Source organism: Syngnathus acus, chromosome 6, assembly GCF_901709675.1.
Source record: "Syngnathus acus chromosome 6, fSynAcu1.2, whole genome shotgun sequence".
Classification (NCBI taxonomy): Eukaryota; Metazoa; Chordata; class Actinopteri; order Syngnathiformes; family Syngnathidae; genus Syngnathus; species Syngnathus acus.
This window is the reverse complement of record NC_051092.1, coordinates 5,214,672-5,236,725: the sequence shown is the minus strand read 5'-3', so window position 1 is coordinate 5,236,725 and position 22,054 is coordinate 5,214,672. Positions and strand designations below refer to the sequence as shown.

Below are 22,054 nucleotides of genomic sequence, written 5' to 3'. Positions count from 1 at the left end.
ATAGATTGTTTGTTGCTCCAATTTATCATAACACATTTTGAACTCCAGCAAACCTTCACAATTAACTTGATTAATATAAAGAAATAGCGAATCAAGAATTTCATTCATTTTATCAAATAACTTCATGCAGTTGGATAACAGCATATCTTCATGTAGTCAGTACAAATCAAATTACCGTATTTTTTGGACTAAAAGTCGCTCCGGAGTACAAGTCGCATCAGCCATAAAATGCACAATAAAGAGGAAAAAAACATATATGTCGCACCGGAGTTTAAGTCGCATTTTGGGGGAAATTTATTTGACAAAATCCAACACCAAGAACAGACATGAACCTGAACTTGACTCTGTTTCAATTGGCTGTCTAAATCTGCTGATAGGTCCGAAATCCTCTCTGCTATAGTATTCCTCGTCAGGCTAATTTTAGCAAAAGCTTGTCGTTTCTCGGGACATACAAGTTCAGCCGCCTTCATCATGCATCGTTTAACAAAGTTACCATCGGAATACGGCTTTGATGCTAATGCTATTTTGCTGGCAATTAGTTAGCTGGCTTTTACCGCTGCTTCACTGACTTGTTGGCTCTGGATGAGCATGCCAAACAAGGAATTTGACTCTGTTGTGACTCCAGGTTAAAATCATTTATTATCTGCTTTTCAGGATCAATTAGTATGATGCAAAGATCAAAAAGAAATATATTGGACCATGTGTTTTTTAAAAAACATGCAACTTTCAAATAGAATAAATCTTGATTCCTAACTTGTGGCCACGTGTGAAGAATTTAACAATTCTTGCAGTCCAATGATCAAACAATCCAAAATTTGGTCAAATAAATGGTCAGTGACACAACAATTACATTCATAGAAAACCCAAAGAATCCACTTCTTGTACAGTGTTGATCCCAAATGGACACGTTAACATAAGGTCAAACAATTCTATTCAGTAGTTACAAATGCATATTTGAAATGTTTTTTTCATGGCCTTTTTGATTCAGATAAAAAAGTAAAAAAGATGTTCCTTTAGCAAGCAGTGACCTTTAACTTTAGAATAAACATGTGCTATAAAGTGTAACTTTGTGGCTGATCTGCTGCAGCAGCTCCTTAACTGAGGCCTCCAGTTCACCCAGCTGCTCTGCCTTCACCTCAAGTGTATGTTGGTTGTCCTCAAATAACTTTTCTAGATCTGAAATATGAAAGAATAAATTTAGTGCCCAGCACAAACGTTCTTGTAAGTTTTATTTTCCCTAATACTGAGTGCTATTTACAGTAAATAACTTTTTACCCATGAACCATTATATTAATAATCTGTATTTAATTGGGGAAAACACTCTGACAAAAAAAAAGAATACTTTTATTAAGAGATTATTTAAAAATACTTTTTTGACTCCAAAACATTTTTACCAAATATGTTAACATATTTGTCCCTCTTCGACACCGCCTGACCAACTCGCTCACACAATCTAAGTACATAAACAGTTTCTACCTTAACCTCATTTCAGGATGCAAGACTTGGTTTTACACTGAAGTCCATCCTCATAAGCATTCCTTGTAAGACGCTCCATGGGTTTGCTACGTTTTTTACTATGAGAATTTCTTACATTTACTGTGGAAGGCGCAATTATATTGTTATATCATATATTGTTATACTGTTATATCCGCAGAAAGAAAAAAATCATTCAAAACACCACATTCTGCAAAGGTCCTTTTGACATTTTTTGGCAAGCTGATACGAGGGCTGCAATGAACAATTATGGGCTCGAAATCAATGTCCTTTAGCCTATTATCCTATACTGCCCTCTGCAGGCATAACCCTTTAGTGTCACTTTTTAGTTTAATACTCGAGAGTTATAGCCCGTATTAACCAGTGTCAACACTAGCTTGATCACAACTCGAGCAGCAGATCTGTCATGCAATCCTGGAACAAACGGTAGCTCAAAGAACCTGCTGAGGAACAATTAAATGGTAGTGACATCACCTTTGAGAATCTTCAGCTTGCGACTGGCTTGCAGCAGCAGGTCCTTAGCTTCTTGCTGCAATAACTCCGCCCTCTTCTTTGCATCAGCCACCCCGCTCCCTTTTTGGGCAATTAGTTGCTCTACAGTGGAGTACTTGTCCTTAATTTCAGTGTCGATGCCCTACATGACGTCGACAGAAAAAATAATTAACTTGGAGATGTAACCAAGTTATCTTTTTATTGCTATACATTCTTGCATGACAGGTCAACTTTTTAAAGTTGTTAACTTACCTTTTTCACCTCTTTGACTATTTGTCTGATGATTGTTGCATCATGAATGGTCTGTTCACTGGTCAGTGTGACCGTCAGAGTTTTGTTTCTCAACAGTGTCACATCCTCATCAAGTTGCTGCAATCGCTTAGTGGCGTTGTCCAGTTTTACTTCGACATCGGTTGTACCTGATTTGACCTGAACACAACGTAGATTACACACATTACTACATGGCGGTGGTTACAAAAGTACTTGTACAAATGATCAAGCATTTAAATACAGAAGACTGACTAAGAGCAGAAGCTTGTTGGTGTTCTTGATATCATCAGTGGCATGCTGGATCACACTGCTGGCAGCTGTCTGAGCTCTCTGAGCTTCTGCCAGAGCTTGTTTGACCATCTCGGCAGATTCCTTCACATCATCTGCCTCCTGACTGTTGAACATAGGGAGTTTCTTTTATTATTTCAGTCTTGACATTATTTCAACCATGGACTAGTATGATATCAGAAAATGTCTTTTGTGCATATTGCCAACCCCTCAAAATAATGTGTTGTCTTTTTTTTTTTACGTAATTTAGCTCATATAAAGTCATCAGTCACCATAAATTGTTCGGAATTACACTACTGAGTAACTTTTTTTGCGAGGTTCTGAAAATGTAAGTGAGCTGTTTGGATTTAAGCCCCATACTGATGTCATAATCAGAAAACTTTCCCTACGCCAAGGTTCTCCCTTCAAGACGTGGCAGGAAGCTTGAGTGAAAGATCTGTCATTTTCAAGTAACTGTCATAGTACATGCAAACACGACCATCTAAAGCAAGCAAACAAAGCAAAGCCAGCCGCAATGTTGGGATGATTATTGTTCAGTGTGTATTTTGATTGCTATAGTTTGATTGATATAAAGAATGTGCTAGTAGCGAAAGAGCTGCTCCAGCCACCATCAATGTTACACAGTTAACACAGAACACAACAAGCAACACACCTAGCTTTCCGGGCCTGTTCAAGTAGGCTTTCAGCTCTCGCAATGTCCTCAGTGCTCTGCTCCAGGATAGTTTCCACATTGCCCAGTTCCCCCACCTTTTCACGGATTTCATCTGTGAGGTTCTGAAGCTGTGCTCGTGTGGTTGGCATTTGCATGGCCAGCACCTCATTAGCAACTTTTTCAATACTCTCCAAGTCTGCTCCATCCTCTAAAAAAGAAACATGTTTATGGTGCATCTGTGGTCATCTCAGTCCAGATCTCAGTCTTTAGATGTACAGGTAACATTACTCAGCATTTATATTATATCCAGCACTCTGAAGGTGCCCAATTTATATGTATATAATTTAATATTGAGCCTTCTGACAAAAATCTATTTGAGCTAATTTATCTCAGATGATTTGTTGCCTTGAAAATGATTTTAGAATCTGTGGATTTTACAGTTTGAATGACAGAAGTCATGGGGAAAAAAATGAGATTCACCTGTAAGGAAGTCTCGAATCTCTCTGATAAGGACTCGCAACTCTTCGCTGCTCCGATCGATATCGTGTTTGGTCCTGTTAGTCTTCATGAAAACGTCACGGGCGCTCACTTTTGCTTGATCTGCCTTTTGTTTTGCCTCTGACACCTAAACAGAATGCAGGTGAGACCAAAAGCATTATCTTGAAAGACAATCTGAATCCTCAAAAATTAGAGTCTTACCATCTTGGCAAGTTTATCCACTTCCTTCATGGCATTTACTATTTCCTTTTCAGATTCAAAAGCATTCTGCCAACTGGAATGAACTTTTGTCAACACACCATCACATTCTGGCCCCCCACACATGAGGCCACCCTCTGCATTTACACATCCTAATCCCCCACAGGGAGAGGAACATGAGTCCTGACCATCTGAATTCCCGCATGTCTGTAGAGACACAAAACTGAAATTGTTACCAGGAATATAAAGCATTATAAGGTGTTGCAAAGGTTTGTGTGTCTCAGTGATCCTAGGAGTTAAATGATCTTATCAGGGTATATGAAAAATTCTTAAGTGGAATTTAATACCTTTGATACGGTCACAATATTTTTTAATACCAACACGACTTCTCGCTGCAACTATTCCTTTTCTAACTGCTAGCACCTGAATTACATTTTCCTTAAGTACAAAATCAGTTTGAGATGTTTTTTAATTAAATCAATTTACCAATATTATAGCTACTTATAGCTACTGATTTTTGAGAGAAGCTTAAGTTTGAGGGTCTAAGTACTTCAGAAGTCCCATAGGCTAACCATGCATGGTGAGATGCCTGCTATATTGTACTTGTTTTATTGTCACAAATATTTGTGGAAGACAACCCTAGCATATATTTGTACCTTGTGGCTGAGCTGTGAAAGGTCCAGAGTCTGGATTTGACCTGCCAGGTCATCCAGTCTCTGTGCATGGTCATTGTGTCTCCTGAGAAACTCATCTCTGGTTAAGTTCATCTTATCCTCCGTGAGTTTACGTATGTTAGCAGAGTTTTCCACAGGGCTGTTGGGGTCAATGGTGGATGCATTTGCTCGTTCTTCAGCTTTCAAAGACTGCAGGAGGTACTTAGATACACTGTCAGCTGCGCCTGGTAACAGAGTAATAAAAAACAACTAATGTCGGGGACTATCCATAAGAAAATGAGTTTGATGAAGAAATCAGTTCATAAAAGTTCAATAGAAACAATTGAATCTTCACTCATGACTAAAAAAAAATCTCCTGGGTTAAAGTTAGAAGTTTGAACAATAAAATAAACAATAACTCAATCTAAACATCTTCATAATTAACCCTTATACATAACTGAAAATCTTGTTGCCATCTCTCTTACCTCTGACATCCGAATTCCTGATGAACTCAACCTGATCCAGAATGTCTTGAACTGTCTGCTCGAGTTTCTGAGCATCTGCCATCAGCAATTTTAGCTTATCCTCCATGTTGCTATTCTCTTCTTGCACATTGAGTAGAATATTTTCCGTGCGGTTCAGTGACTGGCTCAAAGATCCCATCAAGTCACTAATGGACACACAAAGATGACAGGTTCGATTTGAAAGACGAGCTCTAATACTACCATTTTGGAAAGGGCACTTGCCATGATTAAATCCATTCATACCTGGCCTCTTGTAAGAGCTGTTGGATCTCGGTTAGAGGCTGTGAGGCTGGGTTTTGGTTAAAGACGGCGTGGATGTCTGATATACTCCTTTCCATACTTTCAATTGACTTTCTGTACGGCCCACCGACTCCACTTATCTTGATAGTGTTCACCTTGTTTGCAAGTCGGTGTGTTTGATTTGTTAATTGTCCGATGATAGCATCCCACTCGGCAAAGCATTGGTGGCAGCGTTGGCAGTTGGGGAAAGTACCAGAGAAGCCACGGGCGCAGGTATCACACCGTGGACCAGACACTCCTTCTACACAAATGCAGTGACCGTTGTCTTTGTTGCATTGTGGTTGAGTGATGCCATGAGGTTCACAATCACATTCTAATGGGAGAAGTACATACAAGTTTAGATATATGTAACATCCATCCATCCAGTTTCCAAAGAGCTTCATACCACAAGTTCTTAGAATTTTTTTTTTATCCTCATTCAATAGTTATGCTAGTCGTAAAAATAAAAGGACGGGGTGTTCAGCCTGCCTCGTAATTTTGGGATTTGGTGTTCTCGGCTCTGGCATTGCGCTCTTGCTTGATTTTTCTCTGTGCACCCTGGCTTTGTCCCACACTACAATAACGTGTAAGATTAATTACAGGAAATAAATTCTCCACATTTCATTGTGAATGGTTGATTGTCTATGTGTGCTCTGTGAATGAGTGGTTCTGTTCACCAGCCACCCTAATGAGAATCAACGGCGGATGGGTGGATTTAGTTTTTAACAATGCCTTTCACTTCCATATTTCTGCTATATGTGTCAGAAATATTTTTAATGGCATGAGGATTTCCAGAATTTGTTCGGCAACTATATATCTGTGTCTGTTTAAAATAATACTTTGTCTCTTTTGATACTGCACAGGTCTAGCAACCAACAAAAACAAATGACCTACCATGACATTCGACCTCTGGGTCACCCCAGAAGAGTGCTCTACATTCTCTGCACGTCCTGCCTCCAAAACCTGGCATACATGAGCATTGACCACTGATCTGTAGGAATAGCATATGCAGTATGCAGAACACATTTTCACTACAAATACTTTCCTTTAAAAGATTTTGGATGCAACTACAAAATAGATGTTAAAGCGGAAGTCAAGTCAAAATATTTTTTTTTGCTGTGATATTTAGTACTATATTCACCCCCATTAGTTTAAACGCAGTATTCTGATTAATGTTGCATTTGTAGAATATTAATTAATCAGAAAAATACAAACATTTGAATCATTTCCAGGAGGCTGCCATTTGTCTTGTATTGCCACCTGTTGTCAACTGAAATTGACCTCAGTGTCCACGGGCTATGCGAACCGACTAGCTCACCTATTCTCTGGGTTTTGCACGTGACATTTGCAAACTGAGCCCATGGACACTATGATGCCAAATTTGAGTCAACAGGAGATGGCAATATAGGACAGAATGGCAGCCTCCTTATTGCATATTAAGACATTTTTTTTATTTTACTTCCACAATACAAACAGAGAGTATCCTGATAAGTAAAGCTATGAAGTACTGTACAATATCTGGATTTTCTTTTGGTTTTCAACAACACATTTTGCTCACCTCATTGCATGAGTTCCTGTACGAATGTTTAGTGTCACACTCACAGGCCTGGCAGCCCGTATTGCTTGCCATGTTCCAGGTGTCAGGTGCACAACGATCGCAGTGCTGACCAATCACATTGGGAAGACAATGACACTGACCACTATTGCGGTCACAGTGACAGTCACCTGATGAAGGACAACTGGCACTATCGCTACCCAGATGGTTACAAACACACTCTGTGGAGAACAGCAATTAGTAATTACTAAGCAGCTTTTGGACTTCCAAATGAATTCATGAATGTGACTATGAGCTGACTTTCCATCTGAGTGGCTCAGTGAACTTACTCCTGCAGTCTTGCAGAAGTGCATTGCCATAGTAACCCATCATGCAATTTTCGCAAGAATGCCCTTCGCTGTGATATAGACAGCGCAGGCATTCGCCAGTTTGGGGGTTGCAGGATTCTGGGTCCAACATATCAATGTTGTTGTTGCAGTGACAGGGCTGGCACGACCCCCCGATTTCATGAGGATTTCCATAGTAACCAGGGGAGCACTCATTGCAGCGAGTACCTGGTGAAAAAAGATGGGAACACATTCCAAATGCTTCTTTTGCCGTTATACTGTATTTTTATAGACAATAAATTCAGTCATCAAATATTGACTGTAATTTCATCTGAATGTTTTGTAATTATCGTAATTTCTGGACTATAAGCCAAATATAAGATGCGCCAGGTATAATTAGGGGAAAATCCTGTTTTGTTCATATATAAGCCACACTGGACTATTAGCCGCAGGTGTTTTAATGTTTCATTTCCATATGTAAGAGAATATGCACAATGTCATAAAAATCCAAGTCCAAGCCGCAATGGACTATAAGCCGCAAGGTTCAAAGCTTGTGCAAAAAGTAGCAGTCCAGAAAATACGGTGCACATTTTTCTATTTTTCTTCATATTTTGGTGTCCTATCAGGATTCTCTGAGAAAAACACTGTATTTTTGGGTAAGTGGGCAATGTAGTACCTTTGTATCCAGTGTCACAAACACAGACCGCTTGTTGGGAATTATCACCTCGAAAACAACTTCCAGCAAACTGCCGCAGGCTACCTGGACCATCAGGACACATACAGGGGCGACAATGGTCACCGGAGCCCAGCGTCAGGTCACCATAGTAACCATCCAAGCACCTTAACATAAAAGACAGAGCATTAGACTCGGATTCCATTAATCCATCCATTTTCTGTGCCGCTTGTCCCCACGGGGGTCGCGGGCACGCTGGAGCCTCTCCCAGCAGTCAACATTACATTTTACGTAGATCGGGGCGGTAAACCAATCAGAGGACTGCACATACCACGTAGAGTACGCACCTCCGCCACCATTGATAAATAAATACTATCGTTTGTGCAAAGCATTAAGACCCTTTACAATGGCGTAGACAGAGACACATGCTTACGAGGCACAATTAGAGCTTTCTGGAACGACGAGAGGGAACTTAGCATGTTTAATGGCGAACTTGTCAAACTGTTTAATTTGTATATAGAAGATGAGGATTTTGATGGATTTGCGTATTGATCAGATCAATGTTAATTCAAATAAATTCAATACTAATTCACCTGTCACAGTTGTGCCCTGTGCTGTAGTCCCTGCAGTTGAGGCACTGTCCCGTGTGAGCATCGCAGTCCTCTGTGTGTCCATTACAAGAACATGGACGGCACGTAGGAAAGCCCCAGTAGCCCGGGAGGCAGCGATTACACTGACGTCCATATGCTCCCGGAACGCACACACACTGACCAGACAGCTGATCACAAAGAGGGCTCTGTGAGCCCTGAGCGTCACAGTTGCATTCTGCAGACACAAAATCACATAGTTTTGTCTGTCTGTGCACAACAAATGATTTATCTGACAATATTGGTTTGTTTACAAAATACCAGATTCATGGGCTACATATAAATACAGCAATTGAGTCTGCGCCTTTTAACCCGAAGCGCTTTATGGTGCGGTAATCATAGGCATTACATTATGTTTTGTACAATAAATCTGTAATATTGTGACATGAAGTTGGAGTTTATACCTTTGCAGCCACTTGGCCCAAACTGGAAAGTAGCTGGAGCACATTTGTCACAGTTTCTACCAACGACATGAGGTCGGCACTGACATTGACCTCCACTCACATTGCAGACTGTACTCAGAGAGCCTTGGGGGTCACACTGGCATTCTGGAAGAGACAGACACATCCATATGTTTTAATTTTTCTCAACTTGAAAACCTCCATTTATTTTGTAGTAGTGCTACCTTTGGCTCCCTGATGAAGCAGAGCAGAAATGCTGAAGATTAAGTTTTGACAAATGTCAGTCATCGGTGTCTTGACAACGCTCTGGCTATTCTCCATACAACGATAACGCTGAAAAGTTTCCCATCCACGATTTTCACCAGATTCCCCTCCTTCTGAGGTGGTAAAAAGGTCCAAGTTCTTACAGTGAGGAATCAGCACGATCTGATAATAAGAACATGTAACCAGTTTTAAGTTGAAAACCAGCTTCGTTTGACTGGAGGGACTTACAGATAACCCATTCCAGCTATGAGTAATAGCCATGTGTTGTCTTCTACTTTAAAAATCTGATCGCAAATCCTCACCGAATCAATGAGCGTGTACGGCGACTGAACATCACTGAGGGCCGAATACAATGACAGACTTAGGCGGATGGTATAGTTCAAACTGGATTCAAAACAAACTGGTCTGGGAAGAGCCACATGTCTGCGAAAACACAAAGAAAAGTGAACCATCTGGAAAGTGTTACGCAGACTGCTTTGAACACGAGGACACAAAAAAGCAAACACATAAGAGTTGAAACAAAATGTTGTTCATAAAAGTGCTGAGGAAAAACAATCTCAGGAAAATAAATCAAGGCACTGACGCCGGGTTAAAAAAATAAACAATGGTCTGTTTACAAAATGAAGACATTCAGAGATCATGCAAAACGCATCAAATGAAGGTCGGCAGTTCAGAGTACCTTAACTTCAGTAACGTTTGGGAAAAAGTATACTTGCCAGAGTACTTTAAATGGTAAACATTTGTACTCATAATGAAGTAAAAGGTTTTGCTATTGTACCCATTTCTGTAAATGTTATTGTGTTTTACTGAGAATATCTGCAGCACCCCATGAGTGCCTCTCTCATTGCTTCTAAAATCATTCACCTCTGAGTTACTATGCATTCTTGGCAGAAATCATTGCTCCATACTTTTTAATATACAGTATAATTGTCAATCATATTTGGAGCCGAAAGGTGGTCATAAAGGTGAAAATAAGGAGAGTTATTAATTAACATTACCGTGACCCAGGGTGGAGTGAAATCATTTGGTTGTCATCATCTGGCACAGTATTTATACAACGACTATCTGCTCTGATGGGTCCTGGTCTCATCACTGTCATAAGAACTTCTTCCCATTGGTCAGGCAGCTAAGGAAACACATCAAATTATTCCTTCTTGAATTAAACACTACTCCCTGCGCCATCACTTTATAGTGGTGGATGGGTTTGTGTGTCCCAATTATTGGTTGCCAGTCATTCACAGGTCAACCACACCCACTCACAGTGACCCACTTTACATACTGTGTCTTACCTGAGGCTCATAGCGGATGAGGATGTCATACTCCATGGAGTGAGGAATGTTGTCAACAGAAAATTCAAGGAAGGCTCCCTCGGGGACATTAACCAAGCCAATACCTGTCCAGGTGGGAACGTGGTCCTGTGGGTGGGGCCTTGAAACCACCATTACACCCTAAAAGAACCAAACTCATTAGGCAAGCAAGAAACCCATCTTTCAATCAACAATATTATTTAACAAATTAAAATTTTATACAGAAAATGATTACAGTACATCTGAAACAAATGATTATAACAAAATATTCGAGAGAAAAAGCATGTTATTTTGCTTCATTCAAATCATGCAAAAACTGTCTATCACATCTTAATATCTCAACATTTAAATATGTAAACTAAAGTGCAATCACATTTGTAAACTAGAAAATGCAATTTCTGGAGTAATTGCGTGTGAAGGCGAAGAGGTTGAATAAATATTTGGGGATAGCTACGTATAAAGTTGGAACGGGTTGAATTAGTGGAAAAATGTAGAAATTAGAAGGGAAAAACCAAATTTTGGAGAATTTGCCGTGAATTTGGGGCCCTTCCGGTTTGTTTTGGGGCACTTCCGGTTCACTTTGGGGCCCTTCTGGGTCAATCCAAGATGGCCGCCACACTGGGGAAGTGGGGGTGAAGAGGTGAATTGGGTAAGCATAGTGGAAGTGATGGTGGAGGGGGTGAATATGGTAAGCATAAGGTGAACAAAGTGAATAAAGTTGGAATGGGTTGAATCAGTTGAAAAATTTAGAAATTAGAAGGGAAAAACCATATTTTGGAGAACTTGCATGAATTTCGAACAAATGTTAAAAGGTGACTCACGGGTCCTAACTTGGCATCCTCTGCCTCATAGGTGTAGTGGTCGAGAGCAATGAAGTAGAATCCTGACTCAACTTGATCACAGCCGCGGCCGAACATGTGTTCTCTGCAGGCGCACTGACCAGTCAGCTCATCGCACCTAATAACAGCAAAAGCACTTTATGAATTTGTGATTTACTTTTCATTCTTAACTTTTGAAAATCATCTTTTTAAAATATTTGAAAAGTTTCCACTAGTCTGATTTGTTTTGTAGCTTATACTGTATGTAATATGAGGCGTTCATTTATTTGGATTGACAGTCATAATGGCCCCCCGAGAGAAACTATGACTACAATGCGGCCCGCGACAAAAATGAGTTTGACACGGTATTTAAAAAATATTTTACTTGTTTTCCAACACATCAAGTTTTAAAGATGTTTTCATAGTTTTTTTATTTTTAGAAAAACAAGTAAATGCTGGGAAATTATTTGTATTATTGTAACTGTTATTATTATTAGGGATTTTCTTATTATAACTGTTATTATTATTATTATTATTATTTGCACCTCACAGTGCAGAGGTTGCGGGTTTGATTCCAGTTTCAGCCTTCCTGTGGAGTTTGCATGTTCTCCCCGTTCCTGCGTGGGTTTCCTCTGGGTACTCCGGTTTCAACCCGCATTCCAAAAACACGGTAGCCCGATTGACCACTCCAAATTGCCCGTAGGGATGAGTGTGAGTGCCAATGGTTGTTCATCTATGCGAGTGCCCTGCAACTGTCTGGCAACCAGTTAATGGTGTCCCCCGCCTACTGCCAAAAGTCAGCTGGGATAGGCTCCAGCATGCCCGCGACTCTTGTGAGAAGTGGTTCAGAAAATGCATGAATGGATTAAAACCTAATGTCCAAGAGAAAACAAATGAGAGAAGATTCTGAATTTGCCCAAAAAAATCATTTAGAAAGGTTTACTTGCATCTCCGATTTAAAAAAAACAACAACCTGTGTAGTTGAAAGAAATTTTGTTAGTATGACTGGCTTGTAGTTTCGACAACTATTGCAGGGTTGTTCGATACTGTGTATAAACTCACTGGTTGTTGATGGCTCCCCCCAGGTCACAGTCACACGATCTGCAGCCATCCATATCATTGCTGAGACCCCAGTGTTCCGGCTTTAAACAGACACAAAGAGCAAAAATAGATGTTAGCATTTTATGACATCCCACCTAGTTATGTCTTGTAAAAACACGAGATGAAATCATCCAAGCTTCATTTCTTCACACGTCAGCATATTTAATGACGCGTATAATCAACTGCCGCAGTTTCACAGGTTTTAGTAGCGTGGGTGTTTTTTTAAACTTGTACATTATTAACTCACCACACAGTGGTCACAGTCCTTTCCAATTACCAATCGTTTACAGTAGCAGTTTCCTGTCTCACTGTCACAAGGATTTCCATCAGGCACTGTTCCCAGAATGTTGCAAGTGCAAGCTAAAAGAGAAAGGCATTTTTAAATTATTGTATACATATTATCCTTATATTTCTATTACAGATGTGCCCTATTTTTGACCACCCCTACATGCAACGCACAGCATATGAACACATCAGCATAAGATGGCACACTTCTATATTTCAAAATATTCAAATTTTCTGAGATACTGAATTTGGTGTTTTCATGAACTGTCAGTTACAATAATGAAAACTAAAATGAATAAACACTTGAAATATATCAGTCTGTGTGGAAGGAAAGTATACAGTATGCAAGTTTCACTTTTTGAATGGAATTACTGAAATAATTATAATCATCCATCCACCCATTCCATCCATCCCTCCATCTGTCCATCCACCCATGTTGTTCCAGGTCATGTCATACCTTTGCAGCCTTCTGCCGAATCAGTGAGCCCATAGTACGCCTGTTTGCAGCGATCACAGCGTTCTCCCTCCACATTGACTTTGCAGCGGCATTGACCAGAAATGAGCCCTAGTCTAATGTCTGTCTTCCCATCACAGATTCCTCCATTCAAAGAGCCCAATGGGTCACAACTGCATGCTACAGAGAAAAAAGACAGAAATAACTTTGCTTGATTAACAGGCTTCACATTTATTTCAATGGAGCAGAGTGACGAAAATAAGACAGTTACTACAAATATCTTAACATGGCTAGATGATTCAATTTTATACAATCGTTTGCGGCACCCCTAATATTTGGGACACTAAATCTTATTGTAAGTCACCAAAAAAGATCATTCATTACTCACGCTGGCAGATGTTCGGATCTCTAACATCTTTCTCGGGGTGTTGGAAGTAGAACGGTTTGCACTGCTCACAGTTGTATCCAGTTGTATTGTGTTGACAGTCATCACACACACCGCCACTTACATTTCCTGAAGCCATGTAGACGGCAATGTCAAAGTGACATAAGTCCGCGTGCTGGTTGCAGTTACACTCTGAAAACATCCGAGAAATCCACAGTTAACACAGAAGTATCATGTAATTGTTACAGTGGTGCCTTGAGATAATATATATTTACCGTAATTTCTGGACTATAAACCGCACCTGATTATAAGCCGCACGAGCAAAAATTAGGGGAATTTTTTTTCTTCATGAATAAGCCACACCGTACTAAAAGCCGCATGTGCACGCGAGTTATTTACAAAGAAAGACTGTACACAGAAAGCCTTTTTAAAGTTTTAATAACATACGTTAACATTTCTTTCCAAATACTGCCTGTGACGGGGCAGTAATACCGCAGCAACACGGAAGTAACACAGCACTAATAGGGCTGGATAAAAAAAAAAAAAACGGTAAAAGTCACTGAGACGCGGCAGTAACAAAGCAGCAACAAGATAGCACAGCACTAACAGGGCTGGTTAAAAAAAAAAACAGAACTGCTCCCTCTTGAGAGTAAACCAGCTTTAAAAATGTTCTCCTGTGAAGCAGTGCCTACTCACTTTTGCAGGCGTTGGTGTTGCGTCCCTCAGCGGGTCTCCAAGGTAGGTCATGATAGAAATCTTGACACTGTTCACAGTTCAGTCCTTTGGTATTATGATTACACATGCAGTGACCATGAACCTGGAAACATTCAATCAAAACTAAATGAATGTCTCAATATTACCTCTGGATAGATTTTGGTTTAGTTTCAGATTCTATATGCTTTAGTTAAGTGGGAATCTTGCTTCTAGTAAATATTTTTGTTAAGACTCATTTCATGAGTAACCAGTATGCTTACCGTGCCTTCCCTAACATAGCCAGTTTCCTGGACTGGGGCACACTCTGACGCATGTCCATAGCAGAAGCAGTTTCCTCGAACCACCATATCATAGGCAGCATAGTAATACTTCTCTTTAATCTCCATACGCGAGTCAAGCAAGTTGTCCCCAAGCGTGTGGAGTTTGGTTAACTTCACCCTTAGATTGGTGATCTTAAGCATATCTGTAAAACAGAAATAAATATTGACTATTTAAAAAAACAGTGGATAACTACTAGCTAAAGAACTAAACAGTCAGTCGGTGCGTACGCTGGATTCGAGGGCTATATGGGTCGTGGATCCGAAAAGCAGGGTCCAAAACTCTGAAAATGACCTGAAAAGATTCATCAGATTATTACCCGAAAGTAAATCTATAAAAAAATATTGTTGCGGTAATGGTCACTGGGGTAACTAAGATCTCTTTTTTTTTCACATTACCTCTCCCTCAGTAGATGGTTCAATGTCGGAATAGCGTGAGTCACAAATGACATCATCAACCTTCTTCATGGGACCGACAGAAACGTCAGGGAAGGACGTTTCACAGTCATAGGAAAAGTACCGATACACCTTCCAGGTTTTGCCAAAGTCTGCCGAGCGCTCAATTACCATTGCAGCAGGTCGAAATGTCTTCAGGGATGAGAGCGAATGAAAAATGGTTTTACAGTACAATAAAAAGATAGCAACATCAGCAAACCAAGCAAAAGGAGCTTTAATTAACAGAAAGGCTAACATCCATCCTGTACAGACAAACGTACATTCAGACTGCAGGCGAATTTTTTCTTGCCCATGCGACCTGGCTGTATCCGATATTTGCATGACGCTGAATGGCTCATTCCGATTGTTTCAAATCTGACATGAGTCTGTCTGGATGAGGCTTCTGTTCTAACACTTGTATCTTAAATCTAATTCATTATTCTATTTGTTAAATTTTATAAATGCATCTTTTGTGTTCCTCCTGCCTATACAACAAATGCAATTTGCACATAAGAATGGCTATTTATTTGAAAAGAATGACATGAATATGTTGTCAAAGGATTTTTTTTAAACACAATGTATCCTAATCATCAATCTTTTTTTTTCAACATTTATACGCATCTATCAAAAGGTATTTCTAAAGTAGAACTACATCATTGGAGACTGCTTATGATACACACTGAAACTGGACATTATTCACTCCAAACTTGAGTCTTTAAAGACTTATATCTTTCAAAACCTGTTGAAGATGTTACTGTGTCATCCCAATTCAAATCACAATAACTCACTTTGAAGGTCATGATGAGATGAGTGAAGTGAAACTCTGCCTCCAGGTTCAGCTGGATAGTGACATTTTCCTTACCTGCATACAGAGGATCAATTATCTAAACTGTTTTCATCATTAGATTAACATCCTCATTGTATTAGTTGCAGAATACAATGGGGCTAAAGAAGATGCTGTTGCGATGATTCAAATCTGACCATATTGCATGGCATCTTCCATGTCAAAATTCCATTATTGGTTGCCCATTTAGATACACCATTTATGTACTGTAAGATTCCGGGATAAGTTGGTTTTATTGAAATATAAAATACTTAAGCTATGCAGAAAAGATTTTGTTTCAAAAGCAGAGAATGTCCCAAACGTTCCATTGAGAAGTGAGACCAGGTGACAAAGATGTAATCCGAGGCTCCTCTGCACGCCATCTTCCCAGATTACCCAATAAAGATGTGCATGATGCCTGCCTCCTGAAATTAGCTCAACTAAGTGACGTGTTGAAATGCTGAAGTATTTTACACTGCAGTGGGCAAAATTATTATTATTATTATTATTATTCTATGAATGTAAGTTTACTCTAACTACATTAAGGGAGACATTTAATTGCATATTGAAAACTTGGGGGCGCTGTGAATAATTTCCAGATGGATGCAGTTTAACTATTAGCACTCAGCTGCAACTATAAATGTAATTCCTATAGTAAACTAATACAGCCTGGATCAATAGTTTAAACATCAAACAACATGCGTGACAGGCGTTAACCTTTGACCTTTCATTGTGTTTTTGTTCTCACCATTCTCAGATTGCCACCAGGTCTTCAGTCTGTTCGGAGCAAATGTGGTAACGACATTCTCAATACGATGGCTTTCTGTCTGATTCACTGGTTCACTGTAGGGGGCCGCTGAGTCACACGTGAAACATTTTTTTTCCTCCTGACACAAAAAAGAAAGAGAGTGGCAGAAAGTGTAAAAGAAAATAGGGGTTGGAATGCCACTCTTCCTGCTGTTTTTTTTTTATATGTTAGGGAGAGCAACATGACATTGTGAGTCAGGATTGTGGCCAAAGTTCAACATTTGGTGAAAACATGGAAAAAAAATTCAAAACAAAATCAACAGTGGAAGAGTTTTCACACATACAGATAAGAACTTGTCAAAACAGTTATGCAGCCTTGAGAAAACTGAGGTCAAAGAGAACCGAAAAAAACTGCATTATATGAAAACAATTTTCTCAACGGATCTACACGATTCACGAAAATGATACTCCCGACGGAAAAAAAACACGGAAATCCGCGGATTCTCGGAAGATTCTCATCCCTGATATCAAGCTACTGCAACAGAATGTCAGTCCAACAAAGTCCAATTAAATATAATGGTAATAATAAATAAACGTTGACGCTATTTTCTCTTTTTTGTGATTCACTTTTTTAAACTGACTAATGCCAGTGAATCAATTGAGACGGACGGATGTTTTTTTTCATATACTCGAGCATTGTCAGAGAGCAATGGAATACTTTCGGTGAGACAAGTCTGCTGCACAGCAGTGTCCTAAAGCAGCTGGACAAACATCTGTCTCCTGTTATATCAGCACCTCCAGATGGGGTTTGTGTGTGTCTCTGTGTAGCTGCGTGTGTCTGTGTGTCTATGTGTTGGTGAGGGGGGTTACGATCAACACAGGATGTGCTGCAGACTATAACCCCCCTAAAGCCACACACTAAGCAATACACAACAGGGAGTTTATTTTCTGACAAACATTCCATTCCATCAGTAGACATGGGAACCGTTCTAAAAAAGCAAATCTAGCAAGTTTGCTATGGTACAACTTTAATGCACTGGAGTTGTGTAATGGAGATATTGTATGTATGAAAGCTGTATGGTATATTCAAATAAATTTGTGGAATTGTATTTTACTGTTACATATTCTGGTAAAATTTGAAAAAAGATGGGACTACATGGAAAAAAAACATTTATTGAGGGAGTTAGGCGACGAGATAGATACGATTTTTCTTCCATAAACTTTCAGCCTCTATATTTGTTATTTTTACAGAAATGATTGTATTGTTTTAGGAGGGGAGATGCTAATGCAAGGAAAGTGAACAGGGGGAAATATAGCTACTTAGCGGTATGATAACATCAGCCTGCTTTATATGGTCTGTTCTCAAGCTGGCCACCTAACCCTGCTATGCGGGGAGGGGTGTTAAGTTGCTCCACCAAAATTTGTCCTTAAGAGGTACTTTGTAGTATCACAGGCAGAGTAACAATCTATCTGTAACAAACAAAGTCGGCATGGTATGTTAGTGGTGTGATGTTTCATTGACTTGTTGCTTATATGACGTGCCACCATTGACATTTTAAATACTGCTTTTGATAACCAGCATTACAGAAACAAGCTACAACAAAACGAGTAAGTACGATGAATGCCAGTTTGGGAGACAATGGAGTATAGGAACAGTAGATGTAAAAAAACATTTTTTGCTAATTACTTTTAAAAAAAATCTATTGTTCCAGCTTGTCATTAATAATGATTGATTAATTACTTATTGATTTCCTGGAATAATTAGGAAATGTCTAAAAATCTCTGCCAGTTATATTTTAAAAAGATCACTTCTAAAACACTCCTAGAATGTCAGAATGTCCCAACACTGGTGAGCTATTTTTAGAACAGACCCGTGGGCTAATCATGTGGTGCCTGGAAGCTACCTGGTGACAACAAGCACCATTTTGGTGACTCCTGATCCACAGATTTTCTTACCTGCAGATGGCTGACAATGCAGAAGGGTTCGGGACGGTTTAGTCCACAGGTGGAGGTTGATGAAAGCTGGTGCGCTCGACCAATAAGAAGATCTCCTGTTGCTGGATAACAGCTGCCCTTGGTGCAAACATCACTGAGTTCTGGTAAGTTGATTTCATTCGGGTCTTGGCCTAACACAGGCTTGAGTTGCTGGGCCAAGTCGAACACCAGTAGACCTAAGAACATAGGCTATGTTAACAAGCAGTCAATAACCCTTTTAAAACCGGAATATTGGCAATATTCAGGTTCTAAAAAAAAAAGCCCTTATTTGGGTTTATAAGTTCATCAGGTGACCGCTTTTCTAACCCGAATATTTCAGAATGTATATGTTATCGAATTATGTTCATCTTTACGGCGTTATAGAGCTCGGTACGCCAAAACCAGCAGACACCGAGACAGCTTCTTCCCCCAGGCTGTTGCTCTGATGAACTCACACCACTCATAGAGTCTCAGAGGCATTACTGTGCAATAACATCCTGCTCTTCACACCTTTTGAATTTGTCTACACTGTTTTTGCCATTATTCACATGTCCTGAGTGTTGTTAGTCACCTATATGTTGAACAGAGGGTGTGTTTTACCGAAGTCAAATTCCTTGTTTGGCACGCTCAAACATGGCGAATAAAAACTCTTGAATCTTGAATCTTAAGAAGTATTGATTCGTGTTCTGCGCATGTTCTTTCTCCATCCGCAAGAAATCTTTTGACTTTGTAGTGCAGGAAGTACTTGCATGTACAGATGTTTGCGTCATGGTATCCGTCGTGGTTCAATCGGGGTATTTAAATGTGCGCGTAGCTCTCTCTGTTGAGGCATATAAAAGCGGTATTCCAAATGTTTCAGTAATTGGAATTTTGACCTTAACCCAAATATTGAAGGCATGTAAAGATTGGTCTCTCTAACAAAAAGAATTATAATGATTTTTTTGCTTGTAGCTGTGGCTAAAAATTCCGGTTTCAACATTCAGAATATCTCCTTTACACGCCCGAATAGACAGTCAGTCAAACATTTGGATGGATGGATTGGATTGGATGGATTGGATGGATTGGATGGATGGATGGATGGATGGATGGATGGATGGATGGATGGATGGATGGATGGATGGATGGATGGATGGATGTGAAATAATGTAAAATGTGAAAAAATGTAAAGTTGATCAAATAAATAATAAAGTTGAGGCGGGGGGGGGGGTGATCCCATATACAGTAAATGCTCTCTTTGTTACACTTGCATTTGTGGCTTTGTTTTGCATAAAACTCTTCACAATTGTCATTTTACACACTTATATTAACATGCCAATTGTAATTCTACGACCTAAATAATAAAATACAAATTGACAAGGATGTTTAAAGTTACAGTCGTCATAATTTTAAAAACGTTAAAAGCAGCAACACATTTTACGTCCTAAGCACGCAATTAGGATAACAATTTTAGAGTGTCTGGAGTTGATCAATAAAAATATTCTTAAAGTTTCTCACCAAGAAGCAGCACGAGTTGAACACGCAGCATCATCGTCTTCTCACAGACGGCAAAACCAAACTTCCAACCTCCAAAGTCCGAGCAGACCTGAACTCCCCCACACCGGCCCCGTCCACATAAAAGTCAAATATGCCCGACAAACACATATCCGGTTAAAGCTTTCACAATAAATGACACTATCAAATAGTCTGTGAAAACTCCAATGTTGAAAGGTTTTCATATCTACTTTGAATATAATTGCAGTAGACTGACACAACTGTATATTTGTGCAAAATCAAAGGCTCTTCTTTCGGCTGTATACTTTCAGTCGTTTTGAATTGAGGTGGGAGTACAGAAATGCAAAAGTAGAACTAAATATAAATATATGTGTCGTAGACTAAAACTAACTTGATTTGATTTACTTTCAAAGATATTTCAAAAACAGCCCGACGATGACCTTAAATTTTATATACGTCGTATCAATACGAGTACTTGGGGTTTCTTAGCATTTCCCCTTCAATTATGCTCACTTTACCACTGCGTTGAGTCGGGCGACCCCATCGCTCACCTTTTGGAATATGTAACATACTTCGCTTTAATCTAATAATGGCACAACAAGTCGACTTTCTGTGTAATACTGTGTAAATGAATTATTTGATCCTTTGAATTTAATGTGTTGCCCATTTGCACTTAAGCTTGCACACGTTTTGACAATTTTGTGTCATGTTACTTTAATCACGTTTCAACACTGATTAAATGACTAATATCAGCAAAGTTCTAAGAAAAAATGCTGCATACGTTCTCAATCTAATGCTTTCTTGTTGCTTGGTTTAGCAAGGTCATGACAATCGTGTAGATTGCTGCGCCACAAATCGCGACAATAATGCTCTGATATGCAATTGTTGCACCAGTGTTCAATTTACGAAAAACAAAAATCGACAATGTTTTCACCTGATATGGGATCACTTTTGGTGTTATTTTTCAGTTGAGTTTATTTTTCAACTCATTTCCTATCACCCCCCACATTCCTCAATGCCTCGACTCCCAGCCCCACAGTAAAACCTCAGTAATCTCACCTGCGAGAACAAAGGAAGAGTGTCATCTGGGTGGGGGATGTTTGAGAATGTGACCCCCCCACCTGAACATCTGAAGACTCATTCAATAGACCCGCTGCTTTGCTGTGTAGTAGGTAATTATAATGACTCTCAACCTGTAGTGACCTGCAGAATGGCTCTTTAAAAGTAGTGAAGAAATGGGGTCGAAATACAAAAAGTCCTGCCTAGCTACAAAAACAGATATGCTCAAACCTCTTTGAATAAAGTACATAAGCAGACAAGTAGAATCACATGTTAAATCAATAAAAGAAACATTTTAAGCATATAATTATACCTACACACCAAATCGATAAAGGAGACATAACTAGACATTTTTCCAAGGTTCCATAGTATAGTGGTCAGTACTCAAAGCCCGGTGGAACCAATCAAACAATTTTATCATGGAAAAATTTGCAACACAGGGTGAGGGTTAGAGTTAAAGTCAAAAGTGCCACACCCACCCTCACCCCTACTTTCTGATTGGCTGTTTGATCTGTGGCGTCACTTGGACACTCTATTAGGTACACCGCCATATTCAAGTGTACGTAATAACAGGCCACTTTATTAGTGAAATGAACAAACCTGAAAATGGCAGTGTACCTAATAGAGTGTCCGAGTGACGTCACAGATCGAACAGCCAATCAGAAAGTGGGGGTGAGGGCGGGTGTGGCACTTTTCACTTAAACCAGGGGTGTCGACCTCCAGTCCTCGAGGGGCCGCGTTCCAATATGTTTTCCGAGTTACCCTCGTTAAACACACCTGCGTGAAAAGTTTTAGCTCCTTTCACGTTCCGCAGGAGCTAAAACTTTTCACGCAGGTGCACTTAACGAGGGAGTCTTGGAAAACATGTTGGAATGCGGCCCCGAGGACTAGAGCTTGACACCTGTAACCTTTGACCATATTTTCCTAATA

At 39.7% G+C, this 22,054-nt stretch overlaps 1 protein-coding gene across 1 annotated transcript; it reads right to left on the bottom strand.

Moving 5' to 3' along the window:
* Nucleotides 1-620: 620 nt before the first annotated feature.
* lamb1a (laminin, beta 1a) lies at nt 621-20,204 on the bottom strand. The gene is made up of 33 exons (XM_037254534.1): nt 20,069-20,204; nt 18,557-18,771; nt 16,602-16,740; nt 15,819-15,892; nt 14,995-15,183; nt 14,827-14,890; nt 14,539-14,741; nt 14,261-14,381; nt 13,568-13,756; nt 13,183-13,359; nt 12,688-12,800; nt 12,402-12,481; nt 11,343-11,478; nt 10,504-10,662; nt 10,213-10,340; nt 9,517-9,637; nt 9,175-9,376; nt 8,954-9,097; nt 8,496-8,727; nt 7,906-8,069; nt 7,233-7,457; nt 6,907-7,124; nt 6,243-6,339; nt 5,313-5,682; nt 5,031-5,215; nt 4,549-4,790; nt 3,896-4,099; nt 3,677-3,821; nt 3,197-3,404; nt 2,509-2,650; nt 2,239-2,415; nt 1,969-2,128; nt 621-1,176 (listed from the first exon to the last, which is right to left on the bottom strand). The coding sequence occupies exons 1-33, from the start codon at nt 20,100-20,102 to the stop codon at nt 1,037-1,039; spliced, it is 5,397 nt and encodes a 1,798-aa protein (XP_037110429.1). The 5' UTR covers nt 20,103-20,204; the 3' UTR covers nt 621-1,036.
* Between the last annotated feature and the right edge of the window lie 1,850 nt (nt 20,205-22,054).

Excerpts from the sequence above, each read along its gene's own strand:
- lamb1a (XM_037254534.1), bottom strand. The coding sequence starts at position 20,102 with ATGATGCTGCGTGTTCAACTCGTGCTGCTTCTTG. Across the intron at positions 8,070-8,495 it reads ACAGGGCACAACTGTGACAG|GTGCTTGGATGGTTACTATG; the intron begins GTGAATTAGTAT and ends TTTTATGTTAAG. Across the intron at positions 2,416-2,508 it reads CCAACAAGCTTCTGCTCTTA|GTCAAATCAGGTACAACCGA; the intron begins GTCAGTCTTCTG and ends CGTTGTGTTCAG.